This window comes from Urocitellus parryii, chromosome 6 (genome assembly GCF_045843805.1).
Source record: "Urocitellus parryii isolate mUroPar1 chromosome 6, mUroPar1.hap1, whole genome shotgun sequence".
Classification (NCBI taxonomy): domain Eukaryota; kingdom Metazoa; phylum Chordata; class Mammalia; order Rodentia; family Sciuridae; genus Urocitellus; species Urocitellus parryii.
This window is the reverse complement of record NC_135536.1, coordinates 28004254-28026352: the sequence shown is the minus strand read 5'-3', so window position 1 is coordinate 28026352 and position 22099 is coordinate 28004254. Positions and strand designations below refer to the sequence as shown.

General features: G+C 40.0%; 1 protein-coding gene across 2 annotated transcripts in view; it reads left to right on the top strand.

The window, feature by feature from the left end:
* Positions 1-15845, top strand: part of Lin52 (lin-52 DREAM MuvB core complex component) — a 109831-nt gene extending 93986 nt beyond the window's left edge. For both annotated transcript variants that reach the window (XM_026402321.2, XM_077799822.1), the window contains exon 6: positions 15303-15845. In XM_026402321.2, coding sequence (XP_026258106.1) covers positions 15303-15358 — 56 coding nt within the window. In that variant the 3' untranslated portion in view covers positions 15359-15845. The remainder of the gene's footprint in view (positions 1-15302) is intronic.
* Positions 15846-22099: the final 6254 nt, after the last annotated feature.

Here is a 22099-nt window from a genome sequence, read left to right as displayed (position 1 = left end):
ATAAGTTTTGACCTTTACAATTATTTATTTGTTTGTTTTTATACATACATACATACCAGAACCCAGGGGCATTTAACCACTGGGCCACATCCCTAGCCTTTTTTTTTAAATATATTTTTTATTTGTTCTAATTAGTTATACATGACATTGGAATGCATTTTGAAACATCAGACATAAATGGAGTGTAATTTCTCATTCATCTGGTTGTACATGATGTAGAGTTACACAAGTCATGTAATCATATGTCCAATTCATTCTACTATTATTTCTACCCCCATACTCCCTCCCCTGCCTTCACTCCCCTCTGTCTAGTCCAAAATACCTCTATTCTCTCCCCTCTTATTGTGAATTAGCATCTGCATATCAGAGAAAACATTCTGCTTTTGGTTTTTTGGGATTGGCTCATTTCACTTAGCATAATATTCTCCAGTTCCATCAATTTACTGGCAAATGTCATAATTTCATTCTTCTTTAAGGCTGAGTAATATTCCATTGTGTGTGTATATATGTATGTATGTATGTTGTGTGTATGTATGTGTATATGTATGTATATATATCATATTTTCTTTATCCACTCATCAGTTGAAGAGCACTAGGTAGGTTCCATAGTTTAAGGATTGTGAATTGAGCTGCTATAAACATTGAGGTAGCTGTGTCATTGTAGCATGCTGATTTTAAGTCCTTTGAATATAAACTGAGGAGTGGGATGACTGGGTCAAATTGTGGTTCCATTCCAAGTTTTCTGAGGAATCTCCATACTGCTTTCCATAGTGGTTGCTCCAATTTGCAGTCTCACCAGCAATGTATAAATGTACCTTTTTCCCTATATCCTTGCAACATTTGTTGTTGCTTGTATTCTTAATGATTGCCTCTGTGGTGAGATGGAATCTCAGTGTAGTTTTGATTTGCATTTCTCTCATTGAGAGAGATGTTGAACATTTTTTTTTCATACATTTGTCAAACGATTGTATTTCTTCTGTGAAGCGCCTAGCCCTTTTCATTTTTTATTTTGAGACAGTTCTCACTAAATTGTTTAGGGCTTCACTAAGTTGCTAAGGCTGACTTTGAACTTGAGATCCTCCTGCCTCAGCCTCCTGAGTCTCTGGGATTACGGGTGTGCACTATCATGTCTGGCTTCATTACTCTTTTTAGTTCACAGTTGCCCCAACTTTAGTAGATTATCCTTCAAGTTGGCTCCTGAGTTTTTTAATATGACCCTACTAATCTTTGATAACTTCCTTGCTTTCAGCATGTCAGGGTATCCCTGGTCGTTTACTTCTCCAGACTTGAAGTCTCAACCGTTTCTCCAAAGAAACCTGGTTCCTTTTAATGGAATTTAGGTATTAATAGTATTCATTATTATTCAACAGTCATGAACAAAGTTGGTAAATACAAGTTTTTTTGGAAAAGGAAATAGAAATTCAACATTCCTACCTATAGTACATCCAGTTAAAATTAAAGATGTCAAGGCATTTTCATTTAATATATGTCTAATCAGACTGCTGGATACAGTTTAAAGTTTCTCTTTCTTTTTTTGTTTTTGGTGGCTGGGGATTGAACCAAGGGCCCTGTGCGTGCAGGCACTCTACCAACTGAGCTAGATCTCCACCCCCTCCATCCCGTATTTCTTATATATTCTCGGAATATATACTTTCAGGGATATGTATGACTATACATATAGTTTTAATATGTCTTTTAAAATTTGTCCTGTGCAGTTAGGCCAGACTTTATAGATTTAGTTACTTCTGCTAATTTCAAATATTAAGGATTGATTATTTCTACTTAATGGGGTTTTTTGGAGGGTGGGGCGTTATTAGAGATTCAACTCAGGGGCACTCAACCACTGAGCCATATCCTCAGCCCTGTTTTGTATTTTATTTAGAGACAGGGTCTCACTGAGTTGCTCAGCGCCTCACTGTTGCTGAGGCTAGCTCTGAACTCTCAATCCTCCTACCTCAGTCTCACAAGCTGCTGAGATTACAGGCATGCACCACCTCACGTGGCTGGATTTTGTTTTTTAATATATGAAATATTTACATGGTATTCCAAAGTAAAAACTAAAAGAAAAGCTCTTGCCCTTTCTCCTCTGCTTTCCCTCCCCTGGATAACCCTTTTTATTAGTTAATACTAAACTGTATCTTTTCATTGTTTCTTTCTGAAAATAAACCTAAATATACATTTTTTTTTTAATTTTCCACATCTAAAAGTGTAGGTAAATGTAAGGTAACACACCATGTGTACTCTCCTATACCATGTTTTTTTCATTTAACAATATGTTCTGGAGATCTCGCTTTGGCAATATATGATATTCTTCGTTTCTTTTTACAGATGAACAGTATTCCATAATGAGGTTATTCTCTAGTTTATTCAACCGGTTCCCTCCTAATTGTTGGACATTTGGGTTGTTTATAATTTTCAGTTATTACAAATATTACTGAAATGAGTGGGCATATGAATATCCTAAAGGGAAATTGCTGGCTCAAAGAATAAAATACATATGTAGTTTTACTTGGGGGAAAAAAACCTTACATATATAGTGTCTAATTAAGAATTGAAAAGGTATATATGCCACATTTTTTAATCCATTCATCCTTTGAAGGGCATCTAGGTTGGCTCCACAGTCTTGCTATTGTGAATTGTGGCTGTGTCTCTGTAGTATGCTATTTTTAGGTCCTCTGGGTATAGTCCAAGAAGAGGAATAGCTGGATCAAATAGTGGTTCCATTCCCAGTTTTCCAAAGAGTCTTCATACTGCTTTTCAAATTGGATGCACCAATTTTCAGTCCCACCAGCAGTGGTATGAATGTACCTTTTCCCCCCTGCATCCTCCCCAGCACTTGTGGCATATATACACAATGGAATATTATTCGGCACTAGAAAATAATAAGATCATGGCATTTTCAGGGAAATGGATGGCATTAGAGCAAATTATGCTAAGTGAAGTTAGCCAATCCCAGAAAAACAAATGCTGAATGTCTTCTCTGATATAAGGGGGGTGACTCAAAATGGGGAAGAGAGGAAGAGCATGGAAAGAAGATTATCTCTACATAGGGAAGAGGGGTGGGAGGGAAAGGAAGGGAGAAAGGGAATTGCATGGAAGGTGGAAGGAGACCCTCATTGTTATACAAAATACATGTATGAAGATGTGAGGGGAAAAAAAAAGAATAGCTTTACCCTAGATTAGGTAGAGAGAAGTGATGGGAGGGGAGAGGAGGTGTTGGGGAGATAGGAAGGATAGTCGAATGAAACAAACATTATTATTACTGTGTGTATATATGTGAATGCATGACCAATGTTATTCTGCAACCTGTATACTCAGAAAAATGAGATGTTATATCCTATCTGATTCAAATGTATGAAATGTCAAGGTCATTGTGCTGTCATGTGTAACAAATTTTTAAAAATAATTGAAAAGGAGGGCTGGGGCTGTAGCTCAGTGGTGAAGCACTTGCCTTGCACCATATAAAAAATAAATAAAGGTATTGTGTCCATCTATGACTAAAAATATTTTTTAGAAAATAAAATTAAATTTAAAAAAGAATTGAAAAGGAAGCAGAGTTCTCTTTCCTCATGAATAATTTATTTGTATATAACAAAATGTACGTAAAATATACACACATAAATAAATAGATGGTTAGTCGACCACAACTATATGCTTGATATTTTTCTTATTGCTAGGGTACAGCAAGAGATTCTACAGAACTTCATGGTGCATGAAATTAACAAAGTTAACTTCAAATTTTATAAGTGCTATAAAGGAAGTAAATGGGTTGATATAAAAGAGAGTAACTGAAAAGGGTGCACTTTAGTTAGGATGGTTGGGAAAGGCCTTTTGAGAGGGGACATTTGAGCTGAGACAAGAAGGATAAAAAAGATTAATACCACTATTTATTGACTTCCCTGCTCTTTTTTTTTTAATATATTACCTTGTTTAATCTCACAAGGCTGCAAAGTCTTTTACAGTTCCATTTTACAGCCGAGGAAACTGAGGCTCAGGAAGGTAAATTACTTGCTCATGGTCTTGAGATCTGGAATTTGAAACAAATTGAGGCCTAACTCCAAAGCCAGATAGATAAATCCTTTTCACTGTATTGCATTGACTTTCTTAACCAGGGAGGAAGGCAGAGAATATTGAGTTAATAGAGTAAATGGTTTAGACTCTTGTTTTAACCTGGCAGAAATAATTACATATTTGGTTTTTTTCTTTTAAAGCACTGTTCATATTTATTACTGGATGATTACAAATTGGATATATAGATGCTTTATAAGCTCGTTGTATACAACAATAGAAACTGGGGGCAGTGGCACACACCTGTAAATCCTAGCAACTTGGAGGTTGCTACAGGAGACTGTCCTCAAACTTGCAATCCTTCTGCCCCAGCCTCCTTAGTCTATTTCTAGCCTTTTAAGAATATGTGCCTTCTTGGGCTGGGGATATAGCTCAGTTAGTAGAGTACATGCACAAGGTCCTGGGTTCAAAACCAGCACCAAAAAAAAAAAAATAGTGCCTTCTAAGAAATCTTTATTTATTTTGCAAATATTTGTTAAATTCTGTATGTGAGGTACTTTACAAATGTCTGTTGAATTAACTTTAGTAAATGATATAACATTGTACTGGGTTCTGTAAATACCCATAAAGTTAGTATTAAGGGGAATCTTTTTTCCTTATACCAACACTTATTAAGTACTTAAATGTATTTAAATGTATTTTAAGTCTCATATAACCCTGTAAGGTAAATATTGGCCCCCTTTTTACAGATGAAGGATCTGAGGCACAGAGAGGCTACATAATTTACCTGAGATCACCATCTAATCAGCAGTGGATTTTGACCTAAAGTTTACATCCTACACAAGCAAAGGTTTTCTATCATAAATATCAAAAATCTCATGTCAAACAAGAAAATAGTTTACAGGGAAATATTAATATATTCTTTCTTACTAGCATTTTAAATTAAATCTAAAATATTGTCTAATGAACCATGTGTGAAGATTCACAGACATTTTCTTTGGTGTCTTAAACTAAACTGTCACTGGAGGGGGTCTGAAGAGGGAGACATCAACTCAGGACAACGGGGTCCTTGATGTGTGTGACAGAAAAGAATTTCAGCATGTATTAGCTATTGAAACATAGATTTATTTGGGAAAGAAAGGGAGTGCACATTCAAAGGAGAGTGCTGGCTATCTTGAAGAATGAGAAGCACTCTTGGGATCTCGGCTCCTTCTTTTAAAGGAGACTAGAGGAGGGTAACATGGGAATGTATGTGGGGATCCCCTCAGTTTGGTGGTCACAAGATGGTTTATGGTGGTGTGGCAGTTCTCAGGGTCCTAAGGTTGATGTCTTCTTCATTATCTAATCAATAGATGATTCTGAGAAAGTACCCTATATTATAGCTTTCTAGGAAAGTCCCCAATTATACAGGTTACTTTTCTAAATTTATCCTTTTATATGTATTAGTGGGCCAGTTAACAGTATACAGGGCAATTTTCATAAATGGGTGAATTTCTAGTGCAAGTAAAGATTTATAAATTTTCCAGAAATTTGGGGATGTCATGCCAGGGAAAGATAACTGGCTAGGGAAGAGAAGGTATGAAGAAATTGAGCACAAAGCTTTCATATTAAAGTTAGTCTTTCTTCCTTTTGTCTCCTTTCTATTTTTTTAATTTTTTCTCTGTACTACCTCAGAACTAGCTGCAGTTAAAACCCAGGTTCTAATTTCATAAACAAGGCCACCCTTAACAATATTAAAATAAAATGATATTATAGCCTGTCTCAAAGAAAAATTCTCCAGTAACCATAGGCATGCTTGTGGCATGAAGACAGCATCTTAAATCTCTATGCAAGTCATACACAAAGTGTTATTGCGATGGAAAAATAGTGGCGTGAATAATACCTGCTCACAGCCCAAGACACTTGATGTATCTTGGGCCTCAGTGTTGAATTTTGCAATTTCATGAGTAAGATTTGTATTTTAAGTTCTGTATTTCTGTGCATTCCACTTGATGTCAAATCTGTATTCTTAGGTTGTAGGGTTCCATTAAAAAAATAAATAATCTCAGCCCCTCCTTCCACCCCCTCCCCCCCACACTCATTTTGTATAATATGGTAATGATATCACCGTAGCAGTAATTACGGGTCATCTTCATTTCTTTCATCTCTGCCTGTTCTGATGGCTTCATTCCTTTGACGGAAAAGATTTGGCTCTGGGTGCTATGATTATTTTGTTAAGCGTTATTCGAATAGACAGGAGTGAGAGAAATTAATCAATCCAAATGCAATTAGCATCATGTTTAACCCAGTGATGGACGTCTCAAGGTGAAACAGCCAGGGGAGTTTCAGACATTATTATTCAATCCAGTGGTTCTTATCTAAATTATAATCAAGAGAGGTTTTTATTGGCTTCTCAGTGTGAAGATGTAACTCTTTCCCTGCCCTGGGGGTCAAGAAGGTTGGTCCTTCATTCTCCCTAGACTCAAGCTGCTGCCAGCACCTGGAAGTGGAATGGACCAAGAAGGAAAGTTGTCTTAATATCCTTTGAAATGATTGTATTGAGAGTAGAATCTGGCTTCTGGATAATCTTCTAATGTGGGGCAAAATGTTTCATATAAAGTCATTTTGACTAGCTTTTATATTTTAATCTTACCTGATAGATTACTATTATTATTCTCACTCTATGGATCAGGGTATTAAGACTTTGTGAAGTTGCTAACCTTTGGTCTTAAGTGTTTCACCAGGATGTGATACTATGTAGAGGCCCTGAAGCATGAATGTTTTGCACAGATTTATGAGTACTAAATAAAACTTCTAGCCCACAGAGCATTAATACATTGCTTTGATCTCATTGTCTTTCACTCAATTGAGTTTTACCCTCAAAAAAGGAACCAAATTGAGACTCTGAAACAGGCCCCCAAGGCCCTCCAAAAAGGAAACAAATTACAAATAAGCTTTTAGCTCTTATTTCTTGAACACAGATCTTTGAAGTTTTTTGTTATTTTGGTTTGTATTTTAGTAGACAGAAGGATGATAAGAAAGATTACATATTTGAAATCTAGTCTTGTTTTACTCTTAAAAGAGGGAAGGGCAAGGAGAGTTGATGGAGAAACACAGGCTTTCTCCTGAATACAGCATTTTTCAAATGCCTGACAATTAAGATTCCTCTACTTCTGCCTTCAATCTTCAGGCATCATGGCTGACACTTCCCATATTTTATGTTCCTGCTTGATGCTTTGTATTCTGAAAATAAATCTGTTGGCTGGATATTTCTGTCCTTTTTTTTTCCATTATGAAAAGCCATTAAAATTATTTTCCATATTGGAACTGTCCACATTTGTTTACCTGGACATTGAGTCCTGATTTTTCTTTCTAATCCTGCTTCTTGGATAAAACATTCTCAGGAATTGGGCCTTATTGAGATTTGGAAATTTTAAAAAAAGGGTTTAATATAAAATTTTCTCTAAAGTTATTGGAGAAACCAGTGTTCTTAGCAACTGTCACAAAGTCAAGACACCCAATAGAAAGAATCTGGAAAGTATGCTCCCAAAAAGATTTTTTTTTTTTTTTGAGAATTCTGAGAATGAAATTTTGATTGTCTGTGATACTTTGGTCACAAGATGAGTATCTAGGCTTTGCTCTTCTCCGTTGGATAGAGACACTATACACTATTCCATTTTGGAATGTTTATGCCCAAAGAACTTCAGACCAAAACCTCAGGGCTTGTCTTAGTCAGCTTTTTTGCTGCTATGACTAAAAAACCTGATCAGAACAATTGAGGAGGAGGAAAAGTTTATTTGTGGCCTCATGGTTTCAGAGGATCAGTCCATAAATAACCAGCTCCATTCCACAAGGCTCAGTGCAAGGCTGAACATCATGGCGGAAGAGTGTGGCAGAGTGAAGCAGCTCAAATGATGATCAGACAGCAGAGAGACAGACTTCTCTCACCAGATACAAAATATGTATCTCAAAGGTACACCTCAATGACCCACCTCTTCCAGCCACACCCTACCTGCCTTCAATCACCACTCAATTAATCCCATCAGTGGATTAATTCACTGATTGGGTTAAGGCTCTCATGACCCAATCATTTCTTTCTCAACCTTCTTACATTGTCTCATGCATGAGTTTTTGGGGGACACCTCATATCCAAACCATAACAGGGCTTTTTTTCTGACCTTCAAGTGCCACTTTTATATATTTTAAAGAAAAGCAAGATTTCCACCAAAGAATCACTTGTGGCCACTTTCCCTAATGGATGCTTGAATGGTCATTGGACCTTAGTACCTGGTGAGGGCCATCAAGTATCCCAATGCATTGTGACTCTAAGAGACTCCTCCTCATCTAGTGGCACTGAGCTCAGTTCCCAGCTCCTCCTGCTTGTGACGGCACCAGCTGCTCTCATATTGGAGGCATTCAGAAGTGTTTAGTCCTTGACTTGAATTATCAGTCACTTAGTGGTCCTTTCTGGGCAGAGATCTGACATTGAACTGGAGCTCAGAGAAGAATTTCAGTCTGTCAGGCTGTCTTGGAACTGCTTTGCTGTTTGCCAGCACTGTCCCATAGTATCAGGAAAACTTTCCACTTTTGTGTGGGACAGAAATCAGCATTATAAATCACATTGGTTTCTTTTCATTCTCTAATGTTCCAAAATACTGTTAACAACTAGCTCACCTCAAAGCAACATGGCTTTGGGAATAGTTTGTTTCTACTGAAAGCATATCTTTGAATTTACTTTAATCTTTCTAATATCTTGTACATAGTGGGCACTCTGTTTGACTGCACAGAACAGTCTTTTTATGCTTCTCTTCTGCACAGCACACATTGGTGACTGACTGACTGATCCCTCTTGTCATAGCTGCACAGTGCAATCAAGGACCAAAGGAGTAATTTTTCAAGAGTCAAAACTATAAATATGGGGCTGGAGTTGTAGCTCAGTGGTAGAGTGCTTGCCTAGCATGGTTGAGGCACTGAGTTCAATTCTCAGCACTACATATAAATAAATAAAATAAAGGTCCTTTCACAACTTTTAAAAAACTATAAATATAACAAATGGCATCATTTCTATAAGACATCTTCTGTGAAGCTAATTAAATAAATAGCCTTTTAGCACATTGATATAAACCAGGATTTTGTGTGTTTCTTTTGCTTGGGAGTAATTGCCTCTCACTACAGCAGAGTAGTTTTTTGTTTGTTCATGTTACCTAATGTTTGTTTAGTTTAGGTAGAAGCAGATGGTAACGGATAACTAAGGATTAATGATGTCTGCTGAACCTCCTTGAGCACCTATTTCTCCAGGACTGGGCTAGCCCATTCTTAGGTTTGGGGGGATTGTCAAATGGATCCCAAGGTGTAGCTGGAACCTTCCTTTTGAGATTCTTGAGGTTAGCCACAAACTTATGTCAAGATCACCAGCGGCAAAGTGCTTGGAGATTGTTCGCTCTTCCAACAAGGTTTAATACACCAGAGTATGTTACCCAGATGTGACACATTTGTGTTACCATTTATTTTGCATTTGTAGCTCTTTTTTAAAAAATAAATAGTCTAGGAAAGGAATTCAGACAGAAGAGAGTGGTCTTGTTAGTGTGACGGTGGCAGGGCAGGATAGTTGCATGGTACAGTCCAAGATTAAGAATACGCCATTCAGTAAACTAATGAAAGCTCATTGTTAACAACAGGGCTTATCAATGAGGCAGATCAAATTCCAGTTTGATGGGTGACCGATTAATGAAACTGACACACCTGCACAGTTAGAAAATGGAATTTGAAGATACCATTAATGTGTTCCAACAGCAGACAGGAGATATCTGCCAAGAAGGGAACCTGTTATTACTCCAGAACTCTGTTCCCATAGACCAAGAATACATTTCCTTAGAAAACTACAAGTTGGTCTCACGTCATCCTGACAGTGTAGATTTCTCTATTCTTTCATTTTCCCCTTCCTCATTCCTTTATTGTATGTAAAGGGACAACACATATGCACAAACATATTGCCTTTGTTTTTGTTTTTGCTTTTCAACTAAATGGCCATGGTATGGTTTGATCAATTTCAAATGGAGATGGAATGAGAGAAAAATACTGATTCTGTGAAAATATCCCCTTTCTAGTGACATGCTTATTCAGCTATCTTTATAGTCCCTTAAGTTATTTTGTTATCATCATTTAACAAAAAACAGCAAATCTTCGCATACCTGTTCCATCTGAGAAATCTTAGGTTTTTCATTCCTCATTGTAAAATCAAGGATAGTTTTATAACGTTTTTTTTATAGAGCTGCTCTATATAGGACATTGTCTTTAGGTATGATTACTCTAAAAGAAATGAATCCTAGGGCTGGGATTGTGGCTCAGCTGTAGATCGCTCGCCTAGCACAGGCGGGACCCAGGTTTGATCCTCAGCACCACATAAAAATAAAGGCATTGTATTAAAAAAAGAAAGAAAGAAAGAAATGAATCCTAGATTGTTTTCAAACTTCTTGTTGGAAATGAAAGACCTGGCGACCCAGAAACTAGCATTTACCTAAAGCCTAGCGGACATTGATATTGATCCTGCCTTGAACAGACAAGGAAACTGAAGTTTGAAAAGATAACCTGGAGACTTGCCAAGGGTCAGGGTAGGAGATGAAGTTAAAATCCAGGCTTGTCCACTGCCAAGAGCCCTGCCTCTTTACAATATTATGCTGTCTTCTTTGTTTCCTGGTCACTCAAAGCAAGAGTCTCCTGAAAACAGCTTGTTGTTACTCTTCCAGATAGGAGCAAACCAGTCAAAGTAACTCTTCTCCACCTTGCAGATGTTTTTAATTAGATTGTAGCACAGAAATATTTAAAGTGGTTTGAAATTAAACACCAAGCATTATATGAGTTTTTTCCACTTCATTAAAAAGTTACTTGGTCTTTACATTGTTCTGTCGAGTGGAATTTTTTCAAGCAATTGCCTCAAAGTTATAATCTGGAAAATCTTCCTATAATGAAACCCATATGTCATAGACGAAAGGTACAAAGCCCTGGCAGAGAGGGCTGGTCTCGAGAGAGATTCTGCACCCAATCTCGTTAACCAGGGTGCTTCTGGTAATCCCTCATCCCCTCACTGGTGAGAAATCAATCTGTACCACTGAATCTTTTTCAACCAGCCACCAGAAAATTTACTGCAGAGAAGGCAGTTTGGGGGTAGTCATTGTGGAAAGGGAGCCAGAGGCAAGGCTAAATACAGGATGGAGGAATTGGAGAGTCTCAAAAAGAGATTATATTAAACCTGCACCACCTTCAGAACGAGCAGGCTGGAGTCCTCCCTTCAGCCCTGACCTCTCTGAGTAGACCCATGTATTTACAGCTGCCACGAACCTGACAGCCCTAGAAAAACTACGAAGGGGGTAATAGAAATAGCATAAACCTGGAAGTTGATTGTAGTTTAGCCATTTTGCTGCCTTTTGATGTGTACAAGTGGCCATCTCTCCACACAGAGCAATTCATGTGTTAACCCTGTAGTGACAGTCTCTGTTGTGACTTACTCAGTTTGCGATCTGTATTGTATACTACATAGAAAGGCCTATAAATCACCACCTGGCATGGCATCCTGCTTCTCTTGTGCACAGCACACATCGTAGAGGCTGATGACTAGTGAGTTCTTCATGGCCTAGTTATTAGAGTGGTAGCAAAGTTGCCTTCCTGTCCAACCTGGTAATCCTAGAGAATCCATCCAGAACAGATAGTAGTTAACAAGTTTCACTAGTTCTAGATCGTTGCTTTTTTTTTTTTTCTGGGAATGGAACCCAGGGCCTCATGGATGCTAGGCAAGTTCTCTACCACTGAGCTACATCCCCAGCTTCTAGGATTGTTTTCTATATGTTATGTTGTAGCCCCGAGGGTAGTAGGGGAGACACAGCAAAGATCAGAGGAACTAGAAGTGCCAAGTTCAAGAACGTGTGATCTTACCCTGGCCATTCATGCCAGAGTAAACCAACCTGTAATGTCTAGGAAGAATTAGGGAGGGTCCTAGGCAGAGAGAAACAAATACATTGCTCTCCTCTATAAGCAGGCAGTAGCCATCTCTATAAAGGTTTTTTTCCCCAAAAGAGATGAAATCCTTGGTGGGAATGTTTCAGTAAAATACATTTACATATAAAACCCTCCTTGAAGGGGGGAGAGAGAGGGAGAGAGAGAGAGAGAGAGAGAGAGAGAATATGTAGACAAGCAATATAGAATAGTAGCAGAAGGCTGTCTCCCTATTCCTAATGGGATTTTGTAGCAGCATGTGCGAGTTTGTTTCAGAAGTCAAAAATGAACAGATGTTGGTATAAATTACCTCTGTGTCTGATGTCTTGCAAATTAAAAGCGCGGTTGGCATCACTAAACAATTTCAGTAGGTTTTGGGGGGGTTCGGTGAGCGGGCGGTGATTACTGTAGCAGGTCGCTAAGAATCTTTACACTGCAGCAGAGCAGGAGAGCAAGGGTAAAGAAAAAAAGGAATAAAATAAGGGCTATGTGAATTAATCAGAAATGTTAACATCTCTGATGACAAGTGAACAGGAGGACACGTGCTCTGGAGCAGCCCTTGACCCACAGCAATTTCTCTGTGCACAAAAAGGGGTTGGTGCTTAGGCTCTGATTTATAAGGCACAGCCCTCTTTTAGGAAGCGGCTGTGTCACACATTCGTATATCTCCTATATGGGACTGGCAAGAAGGGAAACTTTCTCCCCTCCCATGTAGAAGATGATGTCTTTTGAATTACTTCTACTTTTACGGTGGTTTTCTGCAGCTCTGTATACTTGGATTAGGTTGAAGCGGGAGGAATGATTGAGTGGAAAAGGGGTTGTTAAAAAGGACTGGTTAAATTCAAGGAGAGCTTGCAACTGAGATACTACAGAATCTCCTTTTTTTTTTTTTCTTTTAAACCCTTTGATTCCTCAGATAATTGAGTCTTTTTAATTCTGTGTCTTAAAATATTGGTCATTTTTCCATGGGAAGAAACAGTAAGGAATTGGGGGGTCTGAAGTACAGCAGGCAGAAGTCACACTGTAAGGTCAGGGCAGTACTTGTAGGCTTAGGGTTTGGGACAAGGATGTCTTCTCATCAGAATTCTGATTCACCACTGTCTTGTTTCCACAGCACCTGCTTCCAGCTGTGTCACAGGATCATTTGATAACTGTATACATTTAAAGCCCTTAATAAGTACTTGAGAATAGACGGGTAACTTATCCAGTAGAAATAAACAATGCCCAAAAGTATAAGCAAACTCCTGTAGGATAAGATTGAGGGAAAAGATTCCAAGGAATGGGGTTTTTAAGATTGTTAGTCCCCCTTATCACAATCTTTCATTCATTCCCTCAGAAAATACTGCGTGTATGAGAACTTACTTACTCACCTCTGAGAAGGATTGTGTTAATGATTGCCACTATACCAAGTATGTTCATTGTTAATATCTAAGAGAAGAGAAGGGCAGGTGGCAGTAACATTACCCATCTTACAGATGAAGAAAGCAAGATAATGTCCAAGCCAAGTTGTCACCCAGCTACTAAGTGCTAGCACTGAAACTTAAACTGAGCTCAAATCCTGTGGTCTCTGGAAGAAGCCCCGTGCCACTTCCCATAGGCAAGAGAGTAGTTGATTGGATTTCCTCTGGAATATGTTAGCCCTTGACCCCTGATCTCTCCTTTAATTTGGCATTACTTCCATCAAGGGAAATTATTTTTCTTGCCAAATAAGCAAGGTACATTCAAAAAGACTCCCACAGTGGAGAAGCTGGAACACCAAGGGCCACTAACTAGTCCTGGTATTTGTGTAAAGGAAGAAAATTAACATTTGTGTTCCTATTAAGTTCTAGTTCTTTTGTATGTTACCATTCATTTATCCAGCTAGCATTTATTCAGCAGATACAAGGTCTAGCGCTTAACAGTCTCTGTCCTCGGTTCTTATATTTTAGTAGAAGAAGACATACATAAACAAGTTTTTGTGTGCAAGTCCTATGGGAACTTTGAATGTATAGTTTGGTATAAATCCATCAAGGAATGAGGAGGTCGGTTTGATTTGGGGCAGGGTGGCATGGTGGGCACATGAGGCAAGACCCAGCACTGGGGCTTCCACTCCTAGCTAACATAATCTCCTTTCCCTTTGTTGGAGCTCAGGAACTAGTAAAAGCTAGGAGGTGGATAGATAGAAGTTACCCAAAGCCTCCCTGTGATGACAGTTTATATTATGCAAAAAAGTGATTTCTTCATTGTACAAATAAACAAGCAACTGGCAGCCCACTCATCCAGCACTATTTTCTCTGGACTTTGGAAAGAAGGCCAGGGTGAAGGCTCTTCTCATTCCTGCAGGTGCCTCCCTAGCCATCTCACTTCTTTGGCCAGGATGGAGCCATGTCTTTGGGAGGCCACAGGCCACAGCCTGCCCTGGGCCCACTGCATGGTTTCAGAAGACTTCTGGCCTCCAGGGCCAGCCATCAGAAACTTTGAGAATTGTTAAAAAATGACCTTGTGGGATGGGGATGGGAGTGTTTTACTGTGTATGCTTGTTGAGCATTTGCTTGACAGAGCTAAAAATGGGTTTTCTGAAGTGGTCCTTGTAATCGAGAGATGTTTTGCTTTCATTTTGGAACCTTATATGTAGGAAAGTAGCTGTATAAAACCACCGGTAACTACAGCAGTCAAAGATTGATGGTGCTGAAAGTCAGAGAAAGACACATAAACCTTGCCCGGCTGTATTAAATACCTAAGGACTGACAATGCCAAGAGAGAGAAGACCAAAGCTCCATAAACCGCATTTTATTATTATTCCTATCCCCAGATGAACTGTACTGAGGGAATATAAACCCTGTAACATTACAACGTGGGGACAACCACTGCCGAGATGGGGTAAATGATCTCTGATTTTGATTGGAGATTATAGATGTCTACAGATCAACAACCCAGAGAAGACTCTTATCTTGATTGGATTTTAGCCTCCAAAGAAAACCCCCATGAGATAGTGAACATGGATGTTTAGTTAGATTCTTCAGAAAGATAGGTAGGTAGGTAGGTAGACAGATAGATAGATAGATAAAAAAGAAATTCCCTGGTGATTTTTTTTTTAAGGATGATGTTAGTCTTCCCTAGTTAGCCTGTACCATATAACAACTGCCAACTTCAGAATCTCTCTCCAGTTTTACTTGTCAATAACAGTTTAGTTTTTCCCCGTTTAGGAAGTTGGTGATGATTGAATGTGTTGTGGTAGCAACTTGATATATAGTTTAAACCAACCTGCATTTTTAAGTTAAGTCTTCCTAGATCTTTCTTTCACATTTTAGATTTTCATTGATCTTTCATTTGCTTTATGATTCCAGCCAGAGAGATGACACGGGGGAAGTTCCTCAACATTCTAGAGAAGCCCAAGAAGTAGCAGCAGCTTGTGGACAGGTGTCCTGGGGACTCTTCCCTGTGCAGCTCTGACGATGCACACCTCGCTTTTCCTCGGGAGAGGCCAGAGGCTGTACCTCAGGACTGCCCCTCTGCCTTGCTCCTGGCACTCTGCATCTCTGAGGAAATTTGGTGGCAAGAGAAGAATCTGCTCTACTCAAGGATCATTGCAGTTACTCCATCAGCTTCTTAGCCTGGGATATTGGTAACACCAGAGATCCTATCAATCTTAAAGGTCAAAGTCATGCTTTTTCATTTCTGGACAAGGTTCAGGAGCCCCAGGATCTTCTAGTTGATTTGATTCCGTGATGGTAAAGTCACTTGTGACACATTGATTGGATGGGTTCTTTTGAGTTGAACTGGATCTTTTAGGAAGTATTTATGATATGAGACAGAGACCAAGTAGGTTCTGGATCAGACCATGCAGCCTGACCATGAACTTTCCAGTATATAATAGGTTCCAAGATTATCCAGCTGGAAAAACCAGAGTCTTCTTGAAATTTTACCTCTGTTTTTTAAATTCTACACCTTTTGTTATAGTCCTATCCTCCAATGCTGCCCATTCCCCACCTCCCAGGTCTGACTCTTGGCAAGGGAATCCCTGAGTAGTGAGTCCCTCCTGGAATTAGCTTATGGAGTAAAAAGTCCATCTAGGTCACATTAGGATATAGACCTCAAGGCCAATATGAAGATGCCATCAGGACTTTGGAGTTCTAGTTAATTTGTTACAGATTTAAGTGAAGGAGTCAGTATGGCCTGATAGATAGGAAAGGGGCATGATTTATGGGGGTTGCCATTTGATTGAAAACTAGAATCCTAATTAACCTAGTTGGTGCTATGGGATAGTGGCAATGTTTTGTCCACCTTAGCTCCCTCATGGCATATATGAGATACTTCACAAAAACACACACACACCTGAAAGAGGAGAATTTCCTCACTTAAATACAGCTTTCTGATGTTTTGAGAGGTACATGGGGTGTCCTAAATTTCATGGAAAGAATATTCCTGTAGAAATGATCTGAGGGAGTTTGGACACAGGAGAAGTTTGTGGTCTTGAATGTCTGCTAACACACAACACTCTTCAATTTAATGGCTGGTCTTTTAGCCATTTTATGACATTTGTGTTTATTTCCCATGCTAGAATTAACATTAGGTTTTACTCTCATTTGTGTCACTTGACCATCCATGTCATCTACTTTTTTTGCAGGGGTAGGGAAGACAGTTGAGCTCGAGACACAAATGGCAAGCGGGGAAAGGAGAGCATTCTGTTGGGTTGCTCCTCAGGAGGGTCAGTTGTAGAGACTTTGATTTTAAGTTTATGACTGATGGGGCTGGAGATGTGGCTCAGCGGTAGCGCGCTCGCCTGGCATGCGTGCGGCCCGGGTTCGATCCTCAGCACCACATACCAACAAAGATGTTGTGTCCGCCGAGAACTGAAAAAAAATAAATATTGAAAAAATTCTCTCTCTCTCTCTCTCTCTCTCTCTCTCTCTCTCTCTCTCTCCTCTCTCACTCTCTCTAAAAAAAAAAAAAAAAATAAAAACAGCTGTACTGTAGCCAATATGGGAAAAATCAGAACCTTTAAAAAAAAAAAAAAAAAAAAAAAAAAAAAAAGTTTATGACTGATATTTCTTGATCTCCCTAAATTCGGTTGAAGAGCTTGTGCGCATGTGTGTACCATTAATGTCAAATTTTTTCTTTGCTCTGTTTTTGAGAGTTGATAATATCAGGCACTTTTACATGTTTGGGGAAATTAAGAAGTATATGGAGAATACTGGGATACCTCCCCCAAACCAACTCAAGTCTGTAACCGGAAGCCAGGTAGTTGGTTTTCTGATCTGCTTTGGCCTCCTTCTTTTACTGTCATCTTATTCACCAGCACTTAATGTAAGTAGATGTTTTAGAATTGCGATATTTATTGGTTTTGTAATTGTCATCCTTAGAAATGTTAATGATGTATTTTTATATTGATAATATAAATTTATGTACAGTGTATGTGTGTATATTTCAAGATGTTAGAGGATTGTACTTTGTATGTGATGTTTTCTGTGTCTTCCTAATAAATATGTCCCTTTTATAGGAGAGTGAGTTTTTTCTCAAAGGGCCAAGATGCATATTTAAAGCATAGATTTCATCAGAAGGTACAACTGTAGAGACAGAGAGCCTACATATCTTCCCCTTTCATATCCTATAGGGTGGTTTGGGCTTTATAATTGTCCACTTGTTTTCCCAGTTTCCATCTGTCCTACCAGCCATCATCCACTCCTGGACGATGGCTGGTAGGACATCTGGTGCTTCTTGTCGGAGCACCTGGAAACCTGTGGCACCTCCCTGGGTCTGCTGATAAAGTGTGGATTGCTCCACCCAGCATGATAAGACTTTGTATGTAACCCTAATCCACTCTCCAGCTTGGTTTCTTCCTCTCCCCTGTGTCAAGTCTGTTCCAGGTCCCCGCTGGAGTGCCTTTGCCCATGCCATTGAGTTTCTGGAAAGTCTTGCTTCCATTTTGTTGTTATTCTGTTCAACCTGTTATTCCTATAAACCCCTAATGACCCAGCTGGAAATGATCCTTCCCCCCCACTTCCTACAACACTTAGGTGTGCCTTTCCTCTGGCTCCCAGGGCATTCCATCCTGTGTCTAAGTGATCTGAAGACAAGCCTGACTGTCCTGCCAAGTCATAAGCTCCTCCAGGTTGTGACTGTCTCCTACATATCTGGTTCTTTGAAGTGGACTTCAAAAGCTGTTTGCAGACTTCCAGTTAAATATGATGGATTGAAAAGAAATATTTTCTCTTCTGCCCACTAAAACTCTTAGCATGAGTTCCTTTTCAATTCTGTTCCAGACCTAGAGAAGAGAGAGTACACATTTTTCTCCCCCAAAAAGAGAGAGTATACATTGCTGTCACCCATTGATAGCTGGCCTGCCCTAGATCAAATATTGCCCTTCTAGAGAAAGCATTTTCTTTTAAGGAAAGAAAATTGCTAGTCAGAGCAATTCATAAGATACTCCTAAAAGTTCAAAAAGATATTAATTGTGCTAATATCAAAACACTATCACTAATTTATCTTTTTGTTATTATAAAAGATATATATCATATACATATTCGTTTAAGGAACTGGGGATCGAACTCAGTGTCCTCTACCACTGAGCTACAACCCCAGCCCTTTTTATTTTATTTTCAGACAGTGTCTTGCTAAGTTGTTGAGACTGGCCTCAAACTTGAGATTCTCCTACCCTAACTTCCTGAGTTGCTGGAATTATAGGTGTTAATCATTATTGTTATCATAGGTTTTAAATAGATACTTCTAAAAGTTCTGCCGTATTGGCTCTCTAGCCTCTGGAGTCACCCAAATTATGACAGTGAAAATGGAGCAGGTGAAGTCATTCCATTGTTCCTATAGCTTTGGAAGTATGTTTGGACCTCCATAGGGACTTTGTAATGAAGTGAAGAAATTTCATTTATCAGTGGGATGCTTCCATTCTGTTTCCTCCAGGATCAAGGCATCACAGGAAAATGAACAGAGTAGAATGTGAGGACATGAACAGGTGGGCCAAGGCGGATCGTCCCAAGAATCAAATAACATTGTTTCTCAACAGTGCTCAACTCTGCCTACCTCTATTATCAAGCATTTGGTTATATTCTCCATTTTGTTTTTTTTCATCCTTTGAGAACTACAAGACTGACTGACTTCTGGGCAGCAGTGCAAACCTGTAATCCCAGCAACTTGGGAAGCTGAGGCAGATGGATTGCAAGTTCAAGGTCAGCCTCAACAACTTAGCAAGACCCTTCTCAAAATGAAAAGTAAAAAGGGCTTGAGATGTAGCTCAGTGGTAGAGCCCTTGCCTATCATGCACAGGGCCCTGGGTTCAATCACCAGTACTACCAAAAAAATTCAATTAACAACAACAACAAAAAACTATCTGCTCCCTGCATGGGCTTCATTTTACCACAGAGCCTTATAATCCTTGTTCCCAGAGAATGGGCAAGCAATGGGCTCTCCAAGGTCAGTTCCTATGTTCTGATTGGCCTGTAACCAGCTTTTTTATCTATTTAGGCTTTGGGTATTTTGAGTGTGTGTCCTTGACTCTACCTAAAGAGGCCACTGGCCTTCCCACCCTCTGTCCCACACTTTTTCTTCTAGACAGGGCAGTTGGGGACTTCAGGTGGCACCAGGTGCAACTGTGAGGCTCCTAGTTGGCGCGAGAGCTGGCAGAGCCTGTTAATTAGCACAGGAACACCCTGATGCTCCATTAGCTGGGCCAGGCATTCGGAACCTTCCCCTCCTGGGGGCCCCTTCCTCCTAATGAGAGCTGGGAGAAGGGCCCTCACAAAACACTGCCTCAGAATAATATTCCGCTTTGTCCCCACTAGTAACCAGGGCTGACAGGATCACTCTGTCCATTTCTCTTCTAATTAGCACAATTCCAGCAAGGCCTGAGCCAGCAAATGGAGAAAAGCGATCAAAAGCGATCGGACAACCGTACCGAATCACAAACACAAAGAGGGCCATTCCCCGTAATTAGGTGAGACAATTCCTCAGTCTTTTCTCGGCTGGAGTTTGCCGCTAAGACTCTTGCTGTTTGGGTCCCAGCAACACAAGTTACATGTCTCCCTGGGACACTAATAAGCCCCAAATTGTCTTCCGCTTCACACAACTCTAACCAGAAGACAGATGCAGGGTGTGGGGCAGGGGAAGCAGCCCAGGAAGGGGATGGGGGACAAGCTCTCTAAGCAACCAGCTGCTGTAAGGTTCCGTGACTCCAAGAAGCAGACACCGGACTGTGGGCTCAAAAGAAGAGCTGGCCCAGGCATAGCCTAGGCCCTGTCCCTGGAGCTGAAGCCTAAAGCCCTTAGAATACTGACCCGGGGGAAGTCCACTCATTCCCAGCCATTTGCCTTGCTCTGTCTATCCTCATTTGGCCTCTTTGCCACCCCTCCACACAGGTGGCATCGTGGGCAGCTGTAACCATTGCTGGAGTTCCTCTGGAGCTTTCTGAACAACTGCAGCTTCCATGACAAGGAGCACCAACCCTCAAAGAGCTCATGACCTGCAAGGGGCACCCACTGCCACTCTCACCCCACTTTCATTTCAAGCCCCGTCACCTTCATGTCTCTCTGCCTCTTCTCCAACCCTATTCTCTCTCCTGGATGATTCCTGGCTTTTAAAACAGAAAAGTGGCCCATCAGCTGCCAAGGCCAGAAGCCCCAACTGGCCACACTCCATGTGACTCAGAGGTTGGCCACTTAATGAACAAACAGCCCCAGGATTGCAGCCCATTACAGGGATTACTTGGGGCAATGCAGTAACAAACTTGGTCATAACCAGGGACAAAGGAATGCAGGGGAGAGTGGCAGTTGGGATCTCAATTAAACTCAAGCTCTGAGCAGAACTGGCTCGCACATATTTTTATCCTTATCTTGCCCTCTGCTTTCTGTCAATCTCTACCTGATGCTTTTGAAAGTGACCTCAAGGAAACAATTATGTAGAATCCAAGGAGCCCAAAACTCAAGTCATCAGAGTTGCTTTGTTGTCTTTCCATCTTTTTTGAGACACAGTTAATAGAAAGATTTAACTTGGTCCAAATTTGCTCAGACTCCTACAGCTTCTCTGGTTATAAACAGAACTGTAGTTGGCACATAATAAGTGCTTAAAAAGAATTCGTTGAAAGATGGAAGTATGCCTCGATATTCAGTGTTATAGCCAGTTATTGATCTAAGGACAATGACAGCTGGGTTTCCAAGAGAGGTAGGGATGAGCTTGTACAAATCACTGCTTTCTCAGCCTCAATTTCCTCAGGAACTTTTGTACTTTAAAAGAGACAGCCCAGGCACTGGGGTTGTGGCTCGGTGGTAGAACGCTTGCCTAGCATGTATGAGGCACTGGGTTTGATCCTCAGCATCGCATAAAAATAAATTTTAAAAATTAAGGTGTTGTGGATAAACACATAGACTTAAAAGTCAGGCTTCCAGGGTCCAAATCCTGCTTATGCCACCTACTGGCTATGTGACTTGGATATATTGTTTAACCTCTCTGCAACTTGGTTTGCCCACTTATGAAGTGGTTCCAGTAATAGCCCCTAATTCCTATAGTAGTTGTAGAGATTCAGTGGGTACTTGCAAAGTGTGAGAACAGTGCATCACACACTTTATCTGTTATATGACTGCTTGATGGGTGTATCTATAAATTGTTAGATTTGATGTAGTCTGTAATTTTATTATATTCATATTTGTGAAAAACTAATAATAATAACCCTATAGGGAAAATATGGTAACCTTTGGTTACTTGAAATTGTTAAGCAGCTGGGCACAGTGGCACACACCTATAATCCCATCGACTCAGGAGGTTGAGGCAGGATTGTGAGTTCAAAGCCAGCCTCAGCAACTTATCAAGGCCCTAAGAATTCAATGAGACTCTGTCTCTAAATAAAATGTTTAAAAAAAAAAAAAATGGCTGGGGCCAGATGTGGTGGCACACACCTGTAATCCCAGTGGCTTGGAGGCTGAGACAGGAGGATCATGAAGTGAGTTCAAAGCCAGCCTCAGCAACAGCAAGGCTCTAAGCAACTCAGTGAGACCCTGTCTTTAAATAAAATACAAAATAGGGCTGGAGATGTGGCTCAGTGGTCGAGTCCCCCTGAGTTCAAAACCCGGCACCAAAAAAGTAAAAATAAAACTAGTGGCTCAGAGGTAGGCTAGCACGTGCAAGGTGCTGGGTTTGATCC